The 22,661-nt window shown below is 48.6% G+C and overlaps 1 protein-coding gene across 2 annotated transcripts; it reads right to left on the bottom strand.

Moving 5' to 3' along the window:
* Positions 1 to 3,798: 3,798 nt before the first annotated feature.
* LOC140421943 (uncharacterized) lies at positions 3,799 to 12,736 on the bottom strand. Of its 2 annotated transcripts, none has more exons than XM_072506932.1 (2): positions 12,309 to 12,736; positions 3,799 to 9,852 (listed from the first exon to the last, which is right to left on the bottom strand). In XM_072506932.1, exon 2 carries the CDS (start codon positions 9,483 to 9,485, stop codon positions 8,562 to 8,564), a length of 924 nt encoding a protein of 307 aa, XP_072363033.1. In that variant the 5' UTR covers positions 9,486 to 9,852; positions 12,309 to 12,736; the 3' UTR covers positions 3,799 to 8,561. The 2 variants fall into 2 exon arrangements, with proteins under 2 accessions (XP_072363033.1, XP_072363034.1); XM_072506933.1 differs by lacking the exon at positions 12,309 to 12,736 and adding an exon at positions 10,701 to 11,149.
* Between the last annotated feature and the right edge of the window lie 9,925 nt (positions 12,737 to 22,661).

The raw sequence follows: 22,661 nt of genomic DNA, 5'->3' as shown, positions 1-22,661 counted from the left end.
AGCAGGTCACAGCCCCCGAACGTCGCCGTCATGTGCTTTGGGCGAGATTGTGATTCCTCCATTTTGTCAGCAGCAAACAATGTAAGAGAAAATGGTGGGTCGCGAAGGTCGGCTGACGTGGGTCGCGAAGGTCGGCCGGCGTGGGTCCCGAAGGTTGGCCAGTTAGTAAAAATGGGTCCCCGGAAAAAAAGTTTGAAAAACACTGGGCGGAAATCTCCGGAAACGGCGCGATGTCCGCCGACTGGCGCCCAAAACGGCGCAAATCAGACGGGCATCGCGCCGCCGCAAAGGTGCGGATCTTTGGGGGCCGAGCCCCAACATTGAGGGGCTAGGCCGGCGCCGGAGGAATTTCCGCCCCGCCAGCTGGCGGAAAAGGCCTTTGGTGCCCCACCAGCTGGCGCGGAAATGACATCTCCGGGCGGCGCATGCGCGGGAGCGTTAGCGGCCGCTGACAGCATTCCCGCGCATGCGCAGTGGAGGGAGTCTCTTCCGCCTCCGCCATGGTGGAGACCGTGGAGGAGGCGGAAGGGAAAGAGTGCCCCCACGGCACAGGCCCGCCCGCGGATCGGTGGGCCCCGATCGCGGGCCAGGCCACCGTGGGGGCACCCCCCGGTGCCAGATTGCCCCGCGCCCCCCCAGGACCCCGGAGCCCACCCGCGCCGCCTTGTCCCGCCGGTAAGGTAGGTGATTTAATTTACGCCGGCGGGACAGGCATTTTAGCGGCGGGAGAATCGAGCGGGGGGGGGCCTGCCAACCGGCGCGGCGCGATTCCCGCCCCCCGCCGAATCTCCGGTGCCTAAAATGGATTAAAAAATCCATTTTACATTTTGCAGCTCACCCAAAGATGGAAATTTCTTTCTTTTTAAAAAAAAAATGTTTTATTCTCCTTTTTCATGTTTTCTCCCACATTTACACCCATCAACAATAAACAATAATCAACAAGATATGTCAATCCCCATAATAACAACGATCCCATCCGCCCACCAACCCCCAAACCTCAACCCGCATGTTTACATAAACAAATGACAAAAAGGAATCAGGGATTACCCATAGTCACCCTTAATCTACACGGCTCTCCACCCCCCGCACCCCCCCCCCCACCCAACGCCATCCAGCCTCTAAGAGAGTACCGTGCATGATACCCCACAGTTGTACCCCGCCCCCCCAACGTCTCCAGCTCTTCCCATCCACTGGTTCTTGTAAAACTCCTCCTCCCAACCTCGGTTCCCTCCCCCAACCTCGGATCCCTCCCCCCAACTCTCCACCGCGGCGAGACCCTGTTCTGCCAGGCTCCGATGGCCGCAGCCCCTCCCCCCACCTCACTCCCGTTCACTGGCCAGCTTAAACCGGCCAGCGTGGAGGCCCCCGCCCGGGTCCCTTTCCCCCTTGCCCGGCGCTAGGAAAGCCCAAAGATCCCCTTTTAGCACACAAACCCCGCATATCCACCTACACCCCAAAGAGCCCTCCTTTCGAATGAAAGTCCCGTCCCTTCCCTTGTCCAAATCTATGCAACATTGGCTCCTTTAGCCTCTACCCCCGCGCGCAGTGATACAAAAAAACAAAAAAAAAGAAAATACAGTCCTGAGGTTACATCGGCACATGACCATTCCTCAATTTGTCAGTTCTGCCACAGTCCTTCTGCCCTCGCAAACTCCTCCGCTGCTTCCACCGTTCCAAAATAAAAGTCCCTGAGCTTGTAAGTCACCCTCAGCTTCGCTGGATATACAATGCCACACTGCACCTTGCCAATGTACAGTGCCCTCTTCACCCGGTTGAAGGCAGCCCACCTCCTCGGCAGCTCCACCGTAAAGTCCTGGTATACACGTATACCAGCTCCAGCCCACTGCACCACCCGCTTCTGCTTGGCCCAGCTCAGGACCTTCTCCTTCACACTGTACCTACGGAAGCACAGAGTCACTGCCCTTGGCGGCTCACTCGCCTTTGGTACAGGCCTCCACGACTGATGAGCCCGATCCAGTTCATATTGGGAGGGGTCCTCCCCCTCCCCCAGTAGTTTTGCCAGCATCGCGGCAAAATACTCAGTCGGCTTCGGTCCTTCAACTCCTTCGGGCAGCCCCACGACCCTCAAATTCTGTCGCCTGGATCTGTTTTCCAGATCTTCCATTTTTCCTCGCAGATTCTTGTTCGTGTCCATCACCTTCCGCATCTCTTTCCCCATCGACGCAAGTTGATCACCGTGCTGCAATACCGTCTTCTCCACTTCCTTCAGCGCCTCCCCTTGCTCTCGCACCTCCGCCACTGCGCTCGCCACCGCCGTCTTCACCGGGGAAACCGCCTCCTCCACCAGCACACTCAAAACCTCCTGCATCTCCTTCCTCACCATCTCCATACATTTCTCAATCTGCGCCAACTGCTTTTGGAATTCCGCAGCCATCACCTTAGTTAGTTCTTCAGCCGTAAGCACTGCGGCCTCCCCTGGTGCTCCAGCCTCCATCTTCTTTGTTGACCCCGCGGTGACCTTTCCCCTCTCAAAGATGGAAATTTCAGCACACATTTCTCCATCTTGTATTTTTTAATTTTTGTTTGCACTTTAAATATCCTTGACCTCTGGATGTTTCATTACAGAACTCAGCTCAAAGACATCAAAACATGTATCCGGCCTTGCCTGTGTGCCCCATTCGTCAATTCAACTTTGCAGCAGCTCAGTCCCAGCTTTGGAAACACCTTCCTCTTTCTGTGTGAGGCCCCGGCCCCATTGACTGTGACAGGGTTCATACTGTCTGCCTGAGATTGTTGATGTAAAGTTACGTCAGACCCACACTGCCCGATTTCCAATCTAATTTATTTAAAGGTCCCAGAAGCCCGACTCCAAACCTTAAATGTTGTTCTGATCCTGTCAGTAACATTATTTTGGAACTCACTAGTATCACCACATAGGCAGTCATCAACATGCATCTTAAAGATGCCCGAGAGTTTCCTGCCTTCGTACCAATAAAGCACGGCAGCTTCTGCCTTCAGGTAGGGACAACCCGACTTGCACAAAACTGATCTAACTGAGAAGTGCCATACACCCTGAAACATCGTTCAAAACATGGACAAACTTATTGAACTTCCAAAGTCTTCCATCTACATCTGGCACCTTAGGAGGTTGTAGAAACACTGCCCTCTGGAGGTGATCCCCCAGCGCAAATGCAGCTTTTATGTTTCTTGACTGAACGTTCCGAGAAAATGTCACGAAAAGGGCCAAAGAAATTTCAAAATTACCTTTCCTGCTGTGGGTGAGTCCACTCTGACCTCTTTATCTCCCAAAGCTTCTTCAAATCCCCGCGCCACTAACCTCACCTTGGGCCTTATACGTTCCATCTGGTTGGACCTTTTCTGTGCAGATCCATCGATGTGTTGATGCTGGCTGACCCCTATCTGGGACCTCTGAACACACGCCAAACTCTGTCCAACTGCCTAACTCTTTCTGTTTCACCTCCCGTACGGCTTTATCCCCTCATTTGTCAGCAGCTACAAAACCCTCTCAGTCACGGGGACTTCAGCATCGCCCCCAAACATATCCTTGGTGTAAAACCGATAATTCCCTGCCTGAAATGTTCCAGTTATTGAAATTACATTGAATGGATGTCAAAGAAACAGACCAGAAACAGATCCCTGAGGTTCTGAGGAGTCCCCAGTGGTCAGTCAGACTGAACTAAACACGGGTGGTATAAAACAAACAATACTCACCCCGGTATCTGCTGTCCACGGGGACTTTCCTTTAATCAGAGCCGTCAGTGGATCCTGTTCCTGACACCAGACTGTTGTGGGACAAATGTCACTCGGAGTCTAGAGTTGGTTAAAGTTTAGGAATCTTTATTACAAACATGCAGGGAATGCTTCAGCGAATCGAATCATCTCAAGGAGTAGTTACAATAACACACGTTTATACACAGTACAGTTGCAGCTGTTTTGTCTGCAGGTTAGTGGGAAAGTACAGGACGTAAAAGAAACAACTCGAAAACGGCTACAGTGACTTCACCTCTCACAAAACACATCTTGGAAAACAATAGCCAGACGAGTAATCGAGAGACCCAGGGTAATGCAATAGGGATCCAGGTTCGGCAGATGGTGAAATTTAAATTAATACAAAATCTGGAATTAAAAGTCATCGATGACCATGAAAGCATTGTCGATAGTTGTAAAAACCCATCTGGTTTATTTTAGATCCACCTGTGGTGGGGGAATAACAGTATTTACTATCCAGGATAAAATAAATGTACTTCAGCCTTTGTGGATCATTCCAGTGGAAATGTGTTCTCCCCCAGGCTCAAAGATCATAATCCACTGGAAGCAAAGCCATTAGACCGGCCAATCCAGCAGAAAGAAACCCTCCGACCCTCCCACTTCACCAAGTGTCAGAATGAACAATGTTTGATTTGATTAAATTTATTCACGTGCACCGAGGTAAAGTGAAACGTATTGTTCTGTGTACAATACAGGCAGATCATTTTATACATGAAAAAACATAGGCCATATGATAAATACATAATATAAATACGTAGACATCGGGAGAAGCATACGGAGTGTCGTGCTACTCAGTAGAGAAGGTGTGTGGAGAGATCAGTTCAGTCCATAAGAGGGTCATTCCAGAATCTGGTAACAGCGGGGAAGAAGCTGTTTTGAATCTGTTATTGCAAGTTCTCAGACTTTTGTATCTCCTGCCCAATGGAAGAGATTGGAAAAGAGAATAACCTCGGTGGGAGGGTCTTTGATTTTGCTGCCCGCTTTCCCAAAGCAGCGGGAGGGGTAGACAGAGTCAATGAACGGGAGGCGGGTTCATGTGAGGGACTGGACTGTGTTCACAACTCTCTGTAGTTTCTTACAGTCTTGGGCTGGGCAGTTGCCATACCAAGTGTCATGGGAGTGTCCCTTTAAGAAATGGTTTTGTCTTATCACATGGCTTCTGTGATGTTATTGTGTGGGTGGAGCTGGGCTGTGGCTCTGGGAGTTGGTTTTACTTTCGCTTTGGTTTAGGGCTATTTTGTGTCTCTGAGTTTTCTGCTTTCGTTCTCACATTTTTGGCTGCTGTACTCAGAAAGAGGAGTATTTTGGCCTCTCTCTCTATCTTTATTTTAAAAGCTGTTTCCAGGCGGCTTGATAACTTGAAAAGAAATAATTGCTTTCTGGAAGGAATTCAAACCTGCTGTTTTGGAAAGGAAACAAGAGCATCCATACCAGGTCTTGTGTGCTGTGTGCTGGACCACACCTTTGAAAAGGAGGTACTGGTTTATGGATCTTGTTATTAAATTGAAACAGTTAAAGGGGGGAATTTATTAAGGGTTATACATAGATTACTGTAGCTGTGTGGGGTATTTATGTTTGTAATTGAGAAAAATGCTTAGTGTGTGTGTTTATAAAAATGTTAACTAAATTCGTAGAATAAATCTTGTTTTGATTAAAAGTGGTTAAGGCCTCTGTTGAATAACACCTGAAAGGCAGCCCTTGTACTCATCGGAACCAAAATCAATAAACAATTGTAGGTCAGGTGAACTCCATGATATACTTTGGAGTTTTCTGAACACTGGCCCATAACACCTTGGGTGGGGTGCTCTTTCCAAGAGCCGGTGCAGACTTGATGGGCCAAATGGCCTCCTTCTGCACTGTAAATTCTATGAAACTATGAAACACAAGCTGTGATGCAGCCAGATAAGATGTTTTTTATGGTGCTCCTGTAAAAGTTGGTGCACCTGTAATAATTGGTAAAAGTCAATGATAATCTTCATAATTGTCACAAGTAGGCTTACGTTAACGCTGCAATGAAGTTACTGTGAAAATCTCTTAGTCGTCACACTCTGGCGCCTGTTCGGGTTCACTGAGGGAGAATTCAGAATGTCCAATTCACCTGACAAGCATGTTTTTCGGGACTTGTGGGAGGAAACCGGAGCACCCGGAGGAAACCCACGCAGACACGGGGAGAACATGCATACTCTGCACAGACAATGACCCAAGCGGGAATCAAACCTGGGACGCTGGCGCTGTGAAGCAACAATGCTAACCATGTGTTACTGTGCCGCCCATGTGGCAATCGGTGTGGACATGCTGAATTTCCTTAGTTTCCTAAGTATATGTTTCTTGGTCGTAGCGTCGATGTGGGTGGACCAGGACAGAATGCTGGTGATGTGCACACCTCAGAATTTGAAGCTGCTAACCATCTCCACCTCAGCCCCATTAATGCAGACAGGGGTGTGTACGATACTTCGCTTCCTGAAGTCAATGACCAGCTCCTTAGTTTTGCTGACATTGAGGGAGAGATTGTTGTTATTACACCATGCCACTAGGTTCTCTATCTCTTTCCTGGACTCTGACTCATCGTTGTTTGATATCCGACCCATTACGTCGTGTCATCAGCAAACTTGTAGATGGAGCGGGAACAGATTTTGCCACACAGTCGTGTGTGTATAACGAGCGTAGTAGGGGGCTAAGTACGCAGCCTTGTGGGCCCCGGTATTGAGGACTATCATGGAGATGTTCGTGATCCGAACCACTACAGTCGTGTCATCAGCAAACATGTGGATGGATTTGGAGCTAAATTTTGCCATGCAGTCGTATTTGTGTATAGGCAGTGCTGCCTTGCGGGGCTCCTGAATTGAGAACTATCATGGAGGAGGTGTTGTTGTTTATCTTTACTGATTGTGGTCTGTGGGTCAGAAAGTCGAGGATCCAGTGCAGAGGGAGGAGCCTAGTCCGAAGTTTTGGAGTTTTGATATGAGCTTGGCTGGGATTATGGCGTTGAAGGCGGAGCTGTAGTCAATGAATAGGAGTCTGACGTAGGAGTCCTTGTTGTCGAGATGCTTCGGGGGCGAGTATAGGGCCAGGGAGATGGCATCTGCTGTGGACCGGTTGTGGCGGTATGCGAATTGCAGTGGATCAAGGAATGCTGCGAGTATGGAGTTGATGTGTCCAGCATCTCGAAGCAATTCATAATGATCAATGTCAAGGCCACCGGATGGTAGTCATTGAGGCACGTTGCCTGGTTCTTCTTTGGCACAGGTATGATGGTGGTCTTCTTGAAGCCGATGGGAACCTTGGAACGGAGGAGGGAGAGATTGAGGATGTCCGCAAACACACCTGCCAGTGGGTCAGTGCAGGATCTGGGTGCATGACCTGGCACAACCAATGAGAGTCCCTGTCGTTAGTCTGCGACTCAAGATTAGTTTGGTATTGTCACTTGGAGTTCCTGATGGCTTTGCGGAGGTCATATATAGATTTCTTGAATATGTCAGGGTTGCCTGCCTTGAACACCTTCAGTCGGGAGTGAACCTCCCAATGAAACCATGGATTCTGGTTGGGTAACGTACAGACTACCTTCTTTTGCACGCAATCTTCTACACATTTACTGATGAAGTCTGTGACGGTGCTGGCATACTCGTCTAGGTTGGCTGCTGAGTTAACATAGAACATACAGTGCAGAAGGAGGCCATTCGACCCATCGGGTCTACACCAACCCACTTAAGCCCTCACTTCCACCCTATCCCTGTAACCCAATAACCCCTCCTAACCTTTTTTGGTCACTAAGGGCAATTTATCATGGCCAATCCACCTAACCTGCAAGTCTTTGGGAGGAAACCGGAGCACCCGGAGGAAACCCACGCAGAAACGGGGAGAACGTGCAGACTCCGCACAGACAGTGACCCAGCAAGGAATCGAACCTGGGGCCCTGGTGCTGTGAAGCCACAGTGCTATCCACTTGTGCTACCATGCTGCCCTTGTTCTTGAATATGGACCAGTCCACTGACACTAAGCAGTCGCGTAGGAGCTCTTCCGTTGCATCAACCTTCTTAAACGGATTCTCCTGCTTAAGTTTCTGCTTGTATGCTGGGAGAAGGAGCACCGTATCGTGGTCCGATTTTACGAAATGCGGTCAGGGGATGGATCATCAGGCGCCCTTGATGTTTGTGTGGCAGTGGTCAAGGATGTTGGGGCCCCTGTCGGGACAGGAGATGTGTTGGTGGAATTTTGGCAGTACACTTGAGGTTGGCCTGGTTAAAGTCCCCGGCCACGATGAACAAGGCCGCCAGGTATTCTGCTTCATTGTTATTTATAGCGGTTACAATTCATCAAGGGCCTTCTTCACTTCCGCCTGGGGTGGGATGTAGACCGCCGTGATGATGGCAGAAGTGAACTCAGTGGAAGGCAGTATGGACTGTACTTCACAGTCGGGTATTCCAGGTCCGGGGAGCAGTAGTTCACCCGGGTCGCCACATCCGAGCATCAGGAGGAGTTGACGAGGAGGCAAACACCTTCACCCACTCCAGGTTCAGTCCTGGATGTGATTAACAGCAGAATAATAGCAGAATCTAACCCGTCATCACTTGTGAACCCTTTGGTGTCTCCGCATGTTGGACGACTGACTGAATCCCTCCCCACAGTGAGTGATGAATGGCTTCTTTCCAGTGTGAACTCGCTGGTGTCTCCGCAATGTGGATGATGTTTGAAATCTCTTTGTGCAGTGAGAGCAGCTGAGCGGTCTCTCCTCAGTGTGAATGCGCTGGTGTTCCCTCAGTACCCGAGAGCTTTTAAACCCACTCCCACAGTCGGAGCATTTAAAGGGTCTCTCATTGCTGTGAGTGACATTGTGGTTCAGCAAGTGATGACCGAGTGAAGCTTTTTCCAGTCGGAGAAGTGAATGGTCTCTCCTCAGAGTGAACGCGCTGGTGGGACATCAGTAGCTGTGAGCTTTTGAAACCCCTCCTGCATTCAGAGCATTTAAAGGGCCTGCTCTTGGTGTGAGTGACATTGTGTTTCAGCAGGCTGGATAATTGAGTGAATCCCATATCACACACATTGCAGATGAACGGCTTCTCCCCGGTGTGAACTCGCTGGTGGTTCTGCAGGTGGGGTAAGCGAGTGAATCCCTTATCACACACAGTGCAGGTGAATGGCCTCTCCCCAGTGTGAGCGCTCTGGTGTCTCTGCAGGTGGGATAACCGAGTGAATCCCTTATCACACACAGTGCAGATGAACGGCCTCTCCCCGGTGTGAACTCTCTGGTGTCTCTGCAGGTTGGGTAACTGAGTGAATTCCTTCCCACACACAGTGCAGGTGAACGGATTCTCCCCAGTGTGAACTCGATGGTGTCTCTGCAGGTGGAATAACCGAGTGAATTCCTTCCCACAGTCAGAGCAGGTGAAAGGCCTCTCTCCAGTGTGATCTCGTTCGTGTCTCCGCAGGCTACCAATGTCAGTGAATCCCTTTTCACACTGAGAGCAGGTGAAAGGCCTCTCTCCAGTGTGAACTCTTTCGTGTCTCCGCAGGTTGCCAATGTCAGTGAATCCCTTTTCACACTGAGAGCAGGTGAAAGGCCTTTCTCCAGTGTGACTGCGTTGATGCCTTTCCAGCTGGCACGGGGCTGTGAATCCCGTCTCACACACAGAGCAGGTGAACGGCCTCGCTCCAGTGTGACTGCGTTGATGCCTTTCCAGTCCATACGGACCTTTGAACCCCTTTCCACAATCCTCACATTTCCATGGTTTCTCCATGGTCCGGATGATCTTGCGTCTCACCACGTTGGACGATCAGTTGAAGCCTGGTCCACACACAGAACACCTATACAGTCTCTCCCTGCTGTGAATGGCGTAGTATTTTTTCAGGCTGTGTCACTGGTTAAAGCTCTTTCCACAGTCAGTGCTCTGTAACAGTCTCACACGGGTGTGTGTGTCTGTCTCAGTGCTTTTCCAGACGCACTGATGTTTAAAATCTCTTGAAGCAGACAGAATAGACAAACATTTCTCCTTCTCGATTCAAAGGCCGATGATCTTCAGTTCCCAAGAATTGAGTGACTCAGTCAGTTCTTGACGTGATATTTAGTTTGAGGTATCGGCCTCAAACTCCTCTCGTTCGAACTTCCTGCAAACAGATTTTACAATGGTAATCATTGTCAGTACAGGATAGAAACTTAGAACAGACAATTCTAGTTTATATCAAACATTCTTTCCTCTCTCTTTCACTGAAATGCTCTAAATCTCAATCCCACACACTCTCCCTCCATTCTCACTCTGCTGTATCTGATATTCACCCTCCCAATTCTCCTGAAGGTGCTGATTCAGGCTGATTGAGAGATCCAAGCTCTCTGCTTCCTGTCCTGGACACAGAGACCTGAAAACCTTCATGCAGGCTGCCAGACAGATATATGTCTATATCACTGGATGAAAAATGTGTGTAATATACAGACTGTATTCACTTACTTTCCCTCCCAATTTTCCTGAAGGTGCTGATGAACAAATCTAAACTCACTAAAACCTGTACAAGAGTAGAGAATCTCCATATAAGTACATTTACTGATTAGAGATAGGGAAATTCTGAGGAAGAATTTTATTTAGTCATGGAGTGGTCATGACAGGGAACTCACTGCCCACAAGGGTTGTGGAAGTCCAGATGATCAATAATTTAAAATAAAATAGGATAGTCACTTGAAGAAAATAAACTTGCAGGGGAACAGGGATGTCGATTGGGAATGGGACTAACTGGATTGCTGTACAGAGAGTCAGCATTGACTCGAGTTCATAAATGGATTCCGTCAGTGCTGCAATGATTGTATGACTGGAAATATATAACGTAGGTACAGTACTATATTACAAAACTAGAAATAATAATACATGTATTTTGTTACAGAACCATCAATAATATATCTAATACATTCCATGTAACACTAGATATATCTCTGTCCGATATTTTAAAAATTCAAATTCATTTACGGGATGTGAGAGTCGCTGGTTCAGCCAGCATTTATTGCCCATCCATTCAGAAGGTGGTGATGAGTTGCCTTCTTGAATCGCTGCAGTCCTTGAGTTGTAGGTACATCCCCTGTGCTGACAGGGAAGGAGTTCCAGGATGTTGCCCCAGCAACAATGAAGGAAGGGCGATATATTTCCAAGTCCATCTGGTGAGTGAACCTCCAGGTAGTGGGGTTCCCAGGTATCTGCTGCTCTTGTCCTTCTAGATAGTAGTAGTCGTGGGTTTGGAAGGTGCTGATGGAGGAACCTTGGTGAGTTACTGCAGTGCACATTGTAGATGGTATACACGGCTGCTACTAGTTATCGGTGGTGGAGTGTTTGAATATTCATGATATGGGGAGCAGTCAAGCAGGCTGCTTTGTTCTGGATGGTGTAGAGCAGCATCTTGAGTGTTGTTGGAGCTGCACTCAACCAGGCAAGTAGCGATTATTCTATTATACGCCTGATTTGCGCCTTGTGGACAGGCTTTGGGGGTCAGGAGGTGTGTTACTCGCTGTAGCCTTTGGCCTGCCCTGGTGGCCACCATATTAATATGGCTAGTCCAGTTCAGTTTCTGATCAATGATAACTCTCAGGATGTTGGTTGTGGAGGATTCAGCGATGCTAATGCCACTGAATGTCAAGGGGCGGTGGTTAGATCCTCCTTTGTCGGAGATGGTCATTGCCTGGCACTTGTGTAGCACAAATGTAACTTGCCACTTATCAGCCAACATCTGGATACTGTGCAGGGCATGCTGCATTTGGACATGGACTGCTTCATTATCTGAGGAGTCACGAATGGTGCTGAACATTGTGCAGTCATCCACAAACATCCCCACTTCTCACCTTATGATGAAAGGGAGGTCATTGATGAGGTAGCTAAAGATGGTTGGGCCTAGGAGTGTGCCCTGAGGAACTCCTGGAGCTGAGATGATTGACCTCCAACCACCACAACCATCTTCCTTTGTGCCAGGTATGACTCCAACCAGTGGAGAGTTTTCTCCGATTCCCATTGACTCCAGTTTAGCTGGGGCTACTTGATGCCACAGTCGGTCAAATGCTGCCTTGATATCAAGGGCAGTCACTCTCACCTCACCTCTGGCATTCAGCTCTTTTGTTCATGTTTGAACCAAGGCTGTAATGAGGTCAGGAGCTGAGTGACCCTGGTTGGACCCAAACTGAGCGTCTGTGAGCAGGTTTTGCTGAGTAAGTACCACTTGATAGTGCTATTAATAACTTCTTCCATCACTTTGCTGATGGTGGAGAGTATTCCGACAGGGAAGTAATTGGTTGGGTTTGATTTGTCCTGTTTACTGTTCCCTTTATTTCAGCCATCTCCTGGGGAAACCAGCTCTTTAATTGTGAACATTAGGAAAGAGACCATCATTTTAGCCAGACAAATAAATGTGTCAAGCTGAGGGAGCGAAGGATGTCAATGTCTTTCAGAGAGAGAGAGACCTGGGCCAAGCTCTCCAGAGTCTGCACCCTCCCTGGATTCACTTCCTTTCCCTTCAGTTGCTGCAAGTGACCAATTGAAGGTCAGAATGAGACAATAAATGGAATGAGGGAGAAAAGAAAGTGTTTTACTCACAGATGTTGAAGACAGGAGGAAGGTTCAGTCTGTCTGAAGCTCAAGCTCATTCAGGGTTGGAGGAACTTGCTCGGGAGAAACCTCCATGTCCAGCTTCCGCATGGAGACAATTGGGGAGCTCTGATTGGTAGAGGAGCAGAATCTTTCCGGCCCTCCAATCTTCCTACTGGGCAACACGTTCGCAGTCAGGTCAGCGGAAGTGAGCGCCCCCTTCCCTTAGACATGCGCAGTCCTGGGTCAGGGGAGGGGTAGAGCACCGACGGCCGGAACTGTCAGCCGGTTGCCTGGAAACCTTGTCTCGAGGATATGTGGGGGAGGGGAACAATGGGTAGGGGCGGGACTCCCGCGTCTGCGCGCTGGGCAGTGACGTCACCGCGGAGCGGATTTATTCCTATTGGCTGATTTAGAGGACGAGTTTCTTTGTGATGTCACAATGTGGAGGTTGGACAATAAGTTTCAGACTAAAACTTCCTCCTCTGGGCAACATCTGGGAGCAAATCAATGTCTCCCCCTTTCAGAAGGTCATAAAATATAGGAGCAGAATGAGGCCATTTGGCCCATCAAGTATAATCCTTCAACCATGAAAAATCTGTCTAACTCCTCCCTAAATTTACTCACTGTCCCAGCTCCACCGCACTCTGGGGTAGTGAATTCCACAGATTCACAGCCCTTTGGGAGAAGGAGCTTCTCCTCAACTCTTTAGAATTTGTTACCTCTTTTTTTTAAATAATCTTTATTGTCACAAGTATTGTCTGCAAAGAAGTTACTCTGAAAAGCCCCTACACTCCACATTTTGGCTCCTGTTCGGATACACAGAGGGAGAATTCAGACATCCAAATTATCTAACAGCACGTCTTTCGGGGCTTGTGGGAGAAAACCGAAGCACCCGGTGGAATCATAGAATTTACAGTGCAGAAGGAGGGCATTCAGCCCATCGAATCGGCACCAGCCCTGTAAAGAGCACCCCACCCCAGTCCACGCCTCCACCCCATTCCCGTAACCCAGTAAACCCACCTAATCTTTTTGGGCACAAAGAACATAGAACATTACAGCACAGCACAGGCCCTTCGGCCCTCGATGTTGCGCCTACCTGTGAAACCACTGTAAAGCCCATCTACACTATTCCCTTATCGTCCATATATCTATCCAATGACCATTTGAATGCCCTTAGTGTTGGCAAGTCCACTACTGTTGCAGGCAGGGCATTCCACGCCCTTACTACTCTCTGAGTAAAGAACCTACCTCTGACATCTGTCTTATATCTATCTCCCCTCAATTTAAAGCTATGTCCCCTTGTGCTAGACATCACCATCCGAGGACAAAGGCGCTCACTGTCCACCCTATCCAATCCTCTGATCATCTTGTATGCCTCAATTAAGTCACCTCTCAACCTTCTCTCTAACGAAAACAGCCACAAGTCCCTCAGCCTTTCCTCATACGGGCTTCCCTCCATACCAGGCAACATTCTGTTGAATCTCCTCTGCACCCTTTCCAATGCTTCCACATCCTTCCTATAATGCGGCGACCAGAATTGCACGCAATACTCCAAATGCGGCTGCACCAGAGTTTTGTACAGCTGCAACATGACCTCACAGCTCCGAAACTCAATCCCTCTACCAATAAAAGCCAACACACCGTACGCCTTCTTAACAACCCTCTCAACCTGGGTGGCAACTTTCAGGGATCTATGTACATGGACACCGAGATCTCTCTGCTCATCCACACTGCCCAGAATCTTACCATTAGCCCAGTACTCTGTCTCCGTTATTCCTTCAAAAATGAATCACCTCACACTTTTCTGCATTAAACTCCATTTGTCACATCTCAGCCCAGCGCTGCAGCTTATCTATGTCCCTCTGTAACTTGTAACATCCTTCCGCACTGTCCGCAACTCACCGACTTTAGTGTCATCTGCAAATTTACTCACCCATCCTTCTTCGCCCTCCTCCAGGTCATTTATAAAAATAACTAACAGCCGTGGCCCCAAAACAGATCCTTGGTGTACACCACTAGTAACTGGACTCCAGTCTGAACATTTCCCATCAACCACCACCCTTTGTCTTCTTCCAGCTAGCCAATTTCTGATCCAAACTGCTAAATCATCCCGAATCCCATGCCTCCGTATTTTCTGCAGTAGCCTACCGTGGGGAACCTTATCAAACACTTTACTGAAATCCATATACACCACTGCGTTACCCTCATCCACCTGTTTGGTCACCTTCTCAAAGAACTCAATAAGGTTTGTGAGGCACGACTTACCCTTCACAAAACCGTGTTGACTATCTCTAATCAAATTATTCCTTTCCAGATGATTTTACATCCTATCTCTTATAAACCTTTCCAAGATTTTGCCCACAACAGAAGTAAGGCTCACTGGTCTAATCATTACCGGGGTTGTCTCTACTCCCCTTTTTGAACACGGGGACAACATTTGCTATCCTCCAGTCTTCTGGCACTATTCCTGTAGACAAAGATGACTTAAAGATCAAAGCCAAAGGCTCAGCAATCACCTCCCTAGCTTCCCAGAGAATCCTAGGATAAATCCCATCCGGCCCAGGGGACTTATCTATTTTCACACTTTCCAGAATTGCTAACACCTCTTCCTTATGAACCTCAAGCCCTCCTAGTCTAGTAGCCTGAATCTCAGTATTCTCCTCGACAACGTTGTCTTTTTTTTGTGTGAATACTGATGAAAAATATTCATTTAGCGCCTCTCCTATCTCATCGGACTCCACGCACAACTTCCCACTACTGTCCTTGACTGGCCCTACTCTTACCCTAGTCATTCTTTTATTCATGACATATCTATAGAAAGCCTTAGGGTTATCCTTGATCCTACCTGCCAAAGACTTTTCATGTCCCCTCCTGTCTCTTCTTAGCTCTCTCTTTAGGTCCTTCCTTGCTAACTTGTAACTCTCGAGCGCCCTAACTGAACCTTCATGTCTCATCTTTACATAAGCCTCTTTCTTCCTCTTGACAAGTGTTTCGACTGCTTTAGTAAACCACGGTTCCCTTGCTCGACCACCTCCTCCCTGCCTGACAGGTACATACTTATCAAGGACTCGCAGTAGCTGTTCCTTGAACAAGCTCCATATTTCCATTGTGCCCATCCCCTGCAGTTTTCCTCTCCATCTGATGCATCCTAAGTCTTGCCTCATCGCATCATAATTGCCTTTCCCCCAGATATAACTCATGCCCTGCGGTATATACTTATCCCTTTCCATCACTAAAGTAAACGTAATCAAATTGTGGTCACTATCACCAAAGTGCTCACCGACTTCCAAATCTAACACCTGTCCTGGTTCATTACCCAGTACCAAATCCAATATGGTCTCACCTCTCGTTGGCCTATCTACACACTGTGTCAGGAAACCCTCCTGCACACATTGGACAAAAACGGACCCATCTAAAGTACTCAAACTATAGCGTTTCCAGTCAATATTTGGAAAGTTAAAGTCCCCCATAACAACTACCCTGTTGCTTTCGCCCCTACCCAGAATCATCTTTGCAAACCTTTCCTCTACATCTCTGGAACTTTTCGGATGCCTATAAAAAACCCCTAACAGGGTGACCTCTCCTTTCCTGTTTCTAACCTCAGCCCATACTACGTCAGTAGACGAGTCCTCATCAAACGTCCTTTCTGCCACCGTAATACTGTCCTTGACTAACAATGCCACCCCTCACCCTCTTTTACCACCTTCCCTGAGCTTACTCAAATATCTCTTGATCTTTACAGCGGCTGGTTTTTTTTTGGTTAGAGGAGGAGGTAGGGAGGGAAACACTGAAGAAGTGTTTCGGGTTTAAGTGTCACTTGATAACAGCTCCTCCACAAACCACCTTCAAGTTAGGGTGATCACACGGACGTATGCAAATTTCCGCCGCAACAGCCAATCAGCAGCCCCGCTCTACTGCCCCCTGCTGGATGCTTGTCTTCACTTGAACAGCTAGGGTCTCTTGCACATGTACACCTTCAAGTTAGGGTGACCACACGGACGTATGCAAATTTCCCCCGCAACAGCCAATCAGCAGCTCCACTCTACTGCCCTCTGCTGGAGGCAATTGCTAAAGGCAATTTATCATGGCCAATCCACCTAACCTGCACATCTTTGGACTGTGGGAGGAAACCGGAGCACCCGTACAAAACCTACGAAGACCCTGGAGATGTGAAGCAACGTGCTAACCACTGTACTACCATGCTGGCCATCTTATCTCTCGTTCTAGAATGCCTGAAAGACGTGCTGTTCGGTGAATTGAACATTCTGAATTCTCCTTCTGTGTACCCGAACAGGCGCCAGAATGTGGCAACTTGGGGAGTTTCACAGTAACTTCATTGCCGTGTTTTGAAAAAAAGTTTAAAGTACCCAATTCATTTTTTCCAATTAAGGGGCAATTTAGCGTGGCCAATCCACCTACCCTGCACATCTTTGGGTTGTGGGGGTGAAACCCATGTAAACACGGGGAGAATGTGCAAACTCCGTATGGACAGTGACCTAGATCCGGGATCGAACCTGGTACCTCGGTGCCATGAGGCGGCAGTGCTAACCACTGCACCACCATGCTGCCCCATTGCGGTGTTAATGTAAGCCTTGTGACAAAAATAAAGATTATTATTCTTATTATTAAGTGGGAGTAGCCTCTCCAAGGCAGCCTTCAGGATGCGCGACAATGCAGAATCGCCAAGCACAAACTTGTAGCCAAGTTCCGCAAACAAGTACGGCCTTGACCGGGACCTTGGATTCATGACACATTACATTCACCCCCCCCCCCCCCCCCCAACCATCTGGCCTGGGCTTGCAAAATTCTACCAACTGTCCTGGCTTAAGACAATTCACAGCTCTTTAACCTGGGATTATCCCTCTCTCCAGTCACTCCGTCTGGACCTGTAAAGACTTAATTACCTGCAAAGATTCGCATTCAAAAGTATCATCTTGCATCATTGACTTTGTCTATGTATGTTTCTGGAACCCATCTCTTCATTCACCGGAGGAAGGAGCTGTGCTCCGAAAGCTCGTGATTCGAAACAAACCTGTTGAACTTTAACCTGGTGTGATAAGACTTCTTACTGTGCTCACCCCAGTCCAACGCCAGTATTACCATATTAAAGTAAAGGGGCAAAGTGGCACCACGGTGGCGCAGTGGTTAGTGCTGCTGCCTCACGGCGTTGAGGTCCCAGGTTCGATCCTGGCTCTGGGTCACTGTCCGTATGGAGTTTGCACATTCTCCCTGTGTTTGCGTGGGTTTCACCCCCACAACCCAAAGATGTGCAGGGTAGGTGAACTGGTAATGCTAAATTGCCCCTTAATTGGAAAAAATAAATTGGGTACTCTAAAAAAAATTTAAAAGTAAAAGGGCAAAGTCTATTTACAGTTTAAGAGATACATTCCTAATAAAAATAGTGTTTAGGCATTGTTGCTTCTAGTTTTTTGCAGTAAAAGTTATAAAACCTGAAGTCTTTGCCTTATGACTCTTTAATTTGTTCACTGGGTTTAGAATTTATTTACAGTTACTTATCTTTTCAGAAATCTTACACAGTTGATTTAGAGCTACAAGTTTCAACTTCCCATTAAGCCTCAGGCAACTTCTGTCTCTCTATTGCTCATGTCAATGACAGCCCAGCAACAGAGCTGAGGACTGGAGATGCCGTCACTCCTTGTAGGAGCTGGAATCAGTAGAAAGAAGAACCATAGTTTCTGGTTGAGCTTTGTGTGAGCTGTCTGACCATGATGACCATATATAAATAGCTAACCAGGTAATATGTTGTGATGAGGGTTTAGAAACAGATCCTGGGTAGACGAGTTCACTGAAGCTGTGGGCTTGTCAGCTGTACAATGAAACTAGGCATACAACAGCCACAGAGACTTCTAATATTGGACACTGGGTTTAACCCTGTTCTGTATTAAACAGACCTATCTGATACTGGGGGTGATAATCTGACCCTTAATTCATTCAATTCCAAAAGTGAATAACATTGTTTCAAGTACAGTGATTACTCTGTTAATCTGTGAACAAAGTGGTGTCAGTTCATGCAGATCTCTGTCTGAACTCAATTTCATTACTTATTTTTGTTACTGACTAGGGTCTCTCTCTCTCTCTTCTCTCCTGTCTCTCTCCTGCCTCTCTCAGTATCTGGTGCGCCTTTCTCCCTCTGCTGCCTCTGTCACTCTCAGCTGCCTCTCACTCTCTGTTATCAGTGCTTAGGAAGGCTGGTGGGATAGTTTCCTTTGGTAGCCGAGGGCCAAGTATATAAGAACAGGGAGATTATGCTGGAACTGGATCAAACACCAGTTAGACCACAGCCGGAGCACTGTGGACAGTTCTGGTCACCACATTACAGGAAGGATGTGATCACACGAGAGAGGCTGCAGAGGGGATTTATGATGATGTTACCCAGGATGGAGAATTTTAACGCTGAGGAAAGATTGGAGAGGCTGGGGTTGTTCTCATTGGAACAGAGGAGGCTGAGGGGAGATTGAATTGAGTTGTGTGTAATTCTGAGGGGCTCAGACAGAGTGAATATTTCCCTCAGCAGAGTCCAAGCCCTGCAGTCAAACATGAAGTCACTGGTGTGTCAGGAAGTGGGATGAGTGAGTGACTCTCTATCCGCAGAGAACATGGAAACAGCAGCTCCCCAGTTTGAACTCACTGGTGTGTCAACAGGCTGGAGGATTGGCTGAATTCCATCCCACTCCTGGAACATTTTCCAATGTCCTCTCCCCAGTGCCAGCAGGCTGCCTGACTGAGAGAAGCTCTGTCCACAGACAGAGCAGATGAATGGCCTGTCGTTATTATGTTGATGTTGGTGTCATATTGATATTGTTCATTCTGGGGACTTCCGGTGACAACATGTCGGTGGATGTCGCACGTTAGGTGGCTCCTGCGAGAATCTCGGATTTTGGGACGTTTATCCCCAGTTTCGGGGTAGTTTTTAAATGAATTGTGGTGGGACGTCATAAGGAGGCTGACGAAGTCCCAGAGGAAAGGTGCTGGAAAGAAGGGGGCGAGTGCTGCTGTGAGTCCTGCAGGAAGGAAGATGGCGGGGACTGGGTCGTCGGGTGGGGCCGCTCCCCTCACCGGGGAAACTCTGACCGAGGTGATGTCAGAGCTTCAGACATAAGTAGATATTACCCCTTTGAACTGAATTGGTCACATTCCTCTCAGAGGCCTGTTCTATTCTCTGAGCCTCACCCATTTGTCCCGGTTGATCCTCGGTCGTCGCTGAAACGGAATCTTCGAGGCTTGGTTCTTATTCTCCTTCTGACCCGTGTCCCAGACAGGCCAAATTTACTCTACTTCAAACTGTCGAATGACATCTTTCTTCTAACCACAGATCCATTCTTCAGACATTGTGGTTCAAGGTGTCAACTCAGATTCTGCTCAGCATTTCATCGGTGGTTTGGGAGGCTCTGAAAGCGGTCATGGGGGGGTGGGGGTATCCTGTTTAAGGCCAAGGTCGTTAGGAAGATTGTGATCCAGGCGAGCGGGCAGGAGAGGAGACTGGGGGAACTGCCGTTTAAAATGGTGGGAGTTTCTGTTACTTGGGAATTCAGGTGGCACGGGGATGGGAGCAGTGACATCAATTAAATTTGACCCCGTTAGTCGAACAAAGAAAGAGGACGTTCGGAGGTGGGACAGGCTTCCGTTGTCACTGGCGGGGAGGGTACAGACCATAAAAATGACAGTCCTCCCGAGATTTCTGTTTGTTTTCCAGTGTCTCCCTATTTTTATACCAAAGGCCTTTTTTAAGCGGGTGAACAGGGTGATTTCTGGTTGTGTGTGGGCGGGTAAAACCCCGCGAGTAAAGAAGGTGCTGTTAGAGCGGAGCCGGGCGGGGGCGGGGGTGGGGGTGCTGCCAAACCTTTGTAACTACTACTGGGCGGCAAATATAGCCATGATCAGGAGGTGGGCCGCGGGGGAAGGGTCAGTGTGGGAGTGGGTAGAGGCGGAATCATGTAAGGGCACAAGTTTGGGGCATTGGTAACGGCTCCTCTGCCGTTCTCCCCAGCCCCGTACTTCACAAACCCAGTGGCAGTGGCGGCTCTGAGAGTTTGGGGGCAGTGGCGGAAGCATACGGGAGTGGGGGGAGCATCGGTGTGGGCTCCAATTTGTGGCAACCATTGGTTTGTCCCGGGGATGCTGGATGGAGGGTTTCGGAGGTGGCAGAGAGCAGGGATTGAGAGGCTAGGGGATCTATTTATTGAAGGAAGCTTTCCATGTTTAGAGGATTTGGAGGAGTTTGAATTGCCGGGAGGGAATGGGTTTTGATATCTGCAGATAAGGGATTTTGCGCGAAGGCAGGTTTCGACCTTTCCGCTTCTACCGCCACAGGGGATACAGGACAAGGTGGTTTCTGGAACGGGGGTGGGGGAGGGGGAGGTTTCAGAAATTTACAGAGAACGTATGGAGTGGGGGAAACCCAGTTAGGTGAGCGAAAGCATAAATGGGAAGATGAGTTGGGAGGGGAGGTAGAGGCGGGTCTGTGGGAGGATGCTCTGAACAGAGTCAACACGTCCTCATCATGTGCCAGGCTCAGCCTGATACAATTCAAGGTGGTTCATCGGACACACATGACGGTGTCCCGGATGAGCAAATTTTTTGGGATAGAGGACAGGTGTGTGAAGTGCGCGGGAGGGCCCGCATACCATGTCCACATGCTTTGGGCATGCCCGAAGCTTAGGGGACACTGGCAGGGATTTGCGGATGTCATGTCCATTATGCTAAAAACAAGGGTGGCGCCAAGTCCAGAGGTGGCGATTTTTGGAGTTTCGGAAGATCCGGGAGTTCAGGGGGCGAGAGAGGCTGACGTCTTGGCCTTTGTCTCCTTGGTAGCCCGGAGACGGATATTGTTAGCATGGAGGGACTCAAAGCCCCCGAAATCAGGTTTGGGTTTGCGACATGGCCGGGTTTCTTAGACTTGAGAAAATTAAGTTCACCCTGAGAGGATCAACATTAGGGTTCGTTCGGAGGTGGCAGCCGTTTATCGATTCCTTCAGAGAAAACTAAACTGTCAGCAGAGGCAATAAAGGGGGGGGGGGGGTGTGTGTGTGGGGGGGGGGGGTGATGGGAGAGAGGGGAGTTCGGCTATGTTGTGTCTAGAGTAGGCGGGAGCAGTGGGAGATGGAGGGATGTTTACGCACTGAACTATGTTTACATTTGTATCGCTTATTGTTATAAAAGCATAAATGCCTCAATAAAATGTTTTTAAAAACGTTGCCCCTCGCACCTTAAACCTATGTCACCTGGTAATTGACTTTTCCAACCTGGGAAAAGCTTCTGACTATCCACTCTGTCCGTGCCAGTCATAATTTTGTAAACTTTTATCAGGTCGTCCGTCAACCTCCGTCGCTCGAGTTTCGAATCCGAATTTATCCAACCTCTCCTGACAGCTAATGCCCTCCAGGCCAGGCAACGTCCTGGTAAACCTCCTCTGTACTCTCTCCAAAGCCTCCATATCCTTTTGGTAATGTGCTGACCAGAATTGTCGGCAATATTCCACGTGTGGCCTAACTAAGGTTCTGTACAGCTGCAGCATGACTTGCCAATTTTTATACTCAATGCCCCGACCAATGAAGACAACCATAGAATCATAGAATTTACAGTGCAGAAGGAGGCCATTTGGCCCATCGATTCTGCACCGGCTCTTGGAAAGAGCACCCTACTTAAGGTGACACCTCCACCCTATCCCCATAACCCAGTAACCCCACCCAACACGAAGTGCAATTTTGGTCACTAAGGGTAATTTATCATGGCCAATCCACCGAACCTGCACATGTTTGGACTGCGGGAGGAAACCGGGGCACTCGGGGGAAACCCACGCACACACGGGGAGAATGTGCAGATTCCGCACAGACAGTGACCCACGCTGGGAATCGAACCTGGGACCCTGGAGCTGTGAAACAATTGTGCTAACCACTATGCTACCGTGCTGAACAAGCAGGCCGTATGCCTTCTTGGCTAACTTATCCACTTGCGTTGCCACTTACCGTGGTACGTTTATTGTAATTTCCCAATCAACCAGACAACTTGCCCCTCATACCATGACAGTTTCCTTCTGCGAGAAACACCCAGATAAATTAGGCAAAAGAACCCTGTAACCACCATAGCTCATCTTCATGGCAACATGGCTGCTTTGGGAACTAAATATCTTCCAACATGCAGACACCTTTTCATTCTGTGCTCCTCGTCAAACTTGGAACCAGGTAATCGCAACGAGGCTCAAAAATGGTCAGCCCACCGGAGGCAGAGGTGTTAGACCGGCCAGTCCAGCAGAAAGAAACCCTCCAATCATCACCATTCACCAGATGTCGGAATGAACAAAATGCAGTCCTGGATGTCAGTGAGAGCAGAAACAATACA

This window comes from Scyliorhinus torazame, chromosome 5 (assembly GCF_047496885.1).
Source record: "Scyliorhinus torazame isolate Kashiwa2021f chromosome 5, sScyTor2.1, whole genome shotgun sequence".
Classification (NCBI taxonomy): Eukaryota; Metazoa; Chordata; class Chondrichthyes; order Carcharhiniformes; family Scyliorhinidae; genus Scyliorhinus; species Scyliorhinus torazame.
Note: the sequence above shows the minus strand (reverse complement) of the source record. Positions and strands in the feature narration are given on the sequence as shown.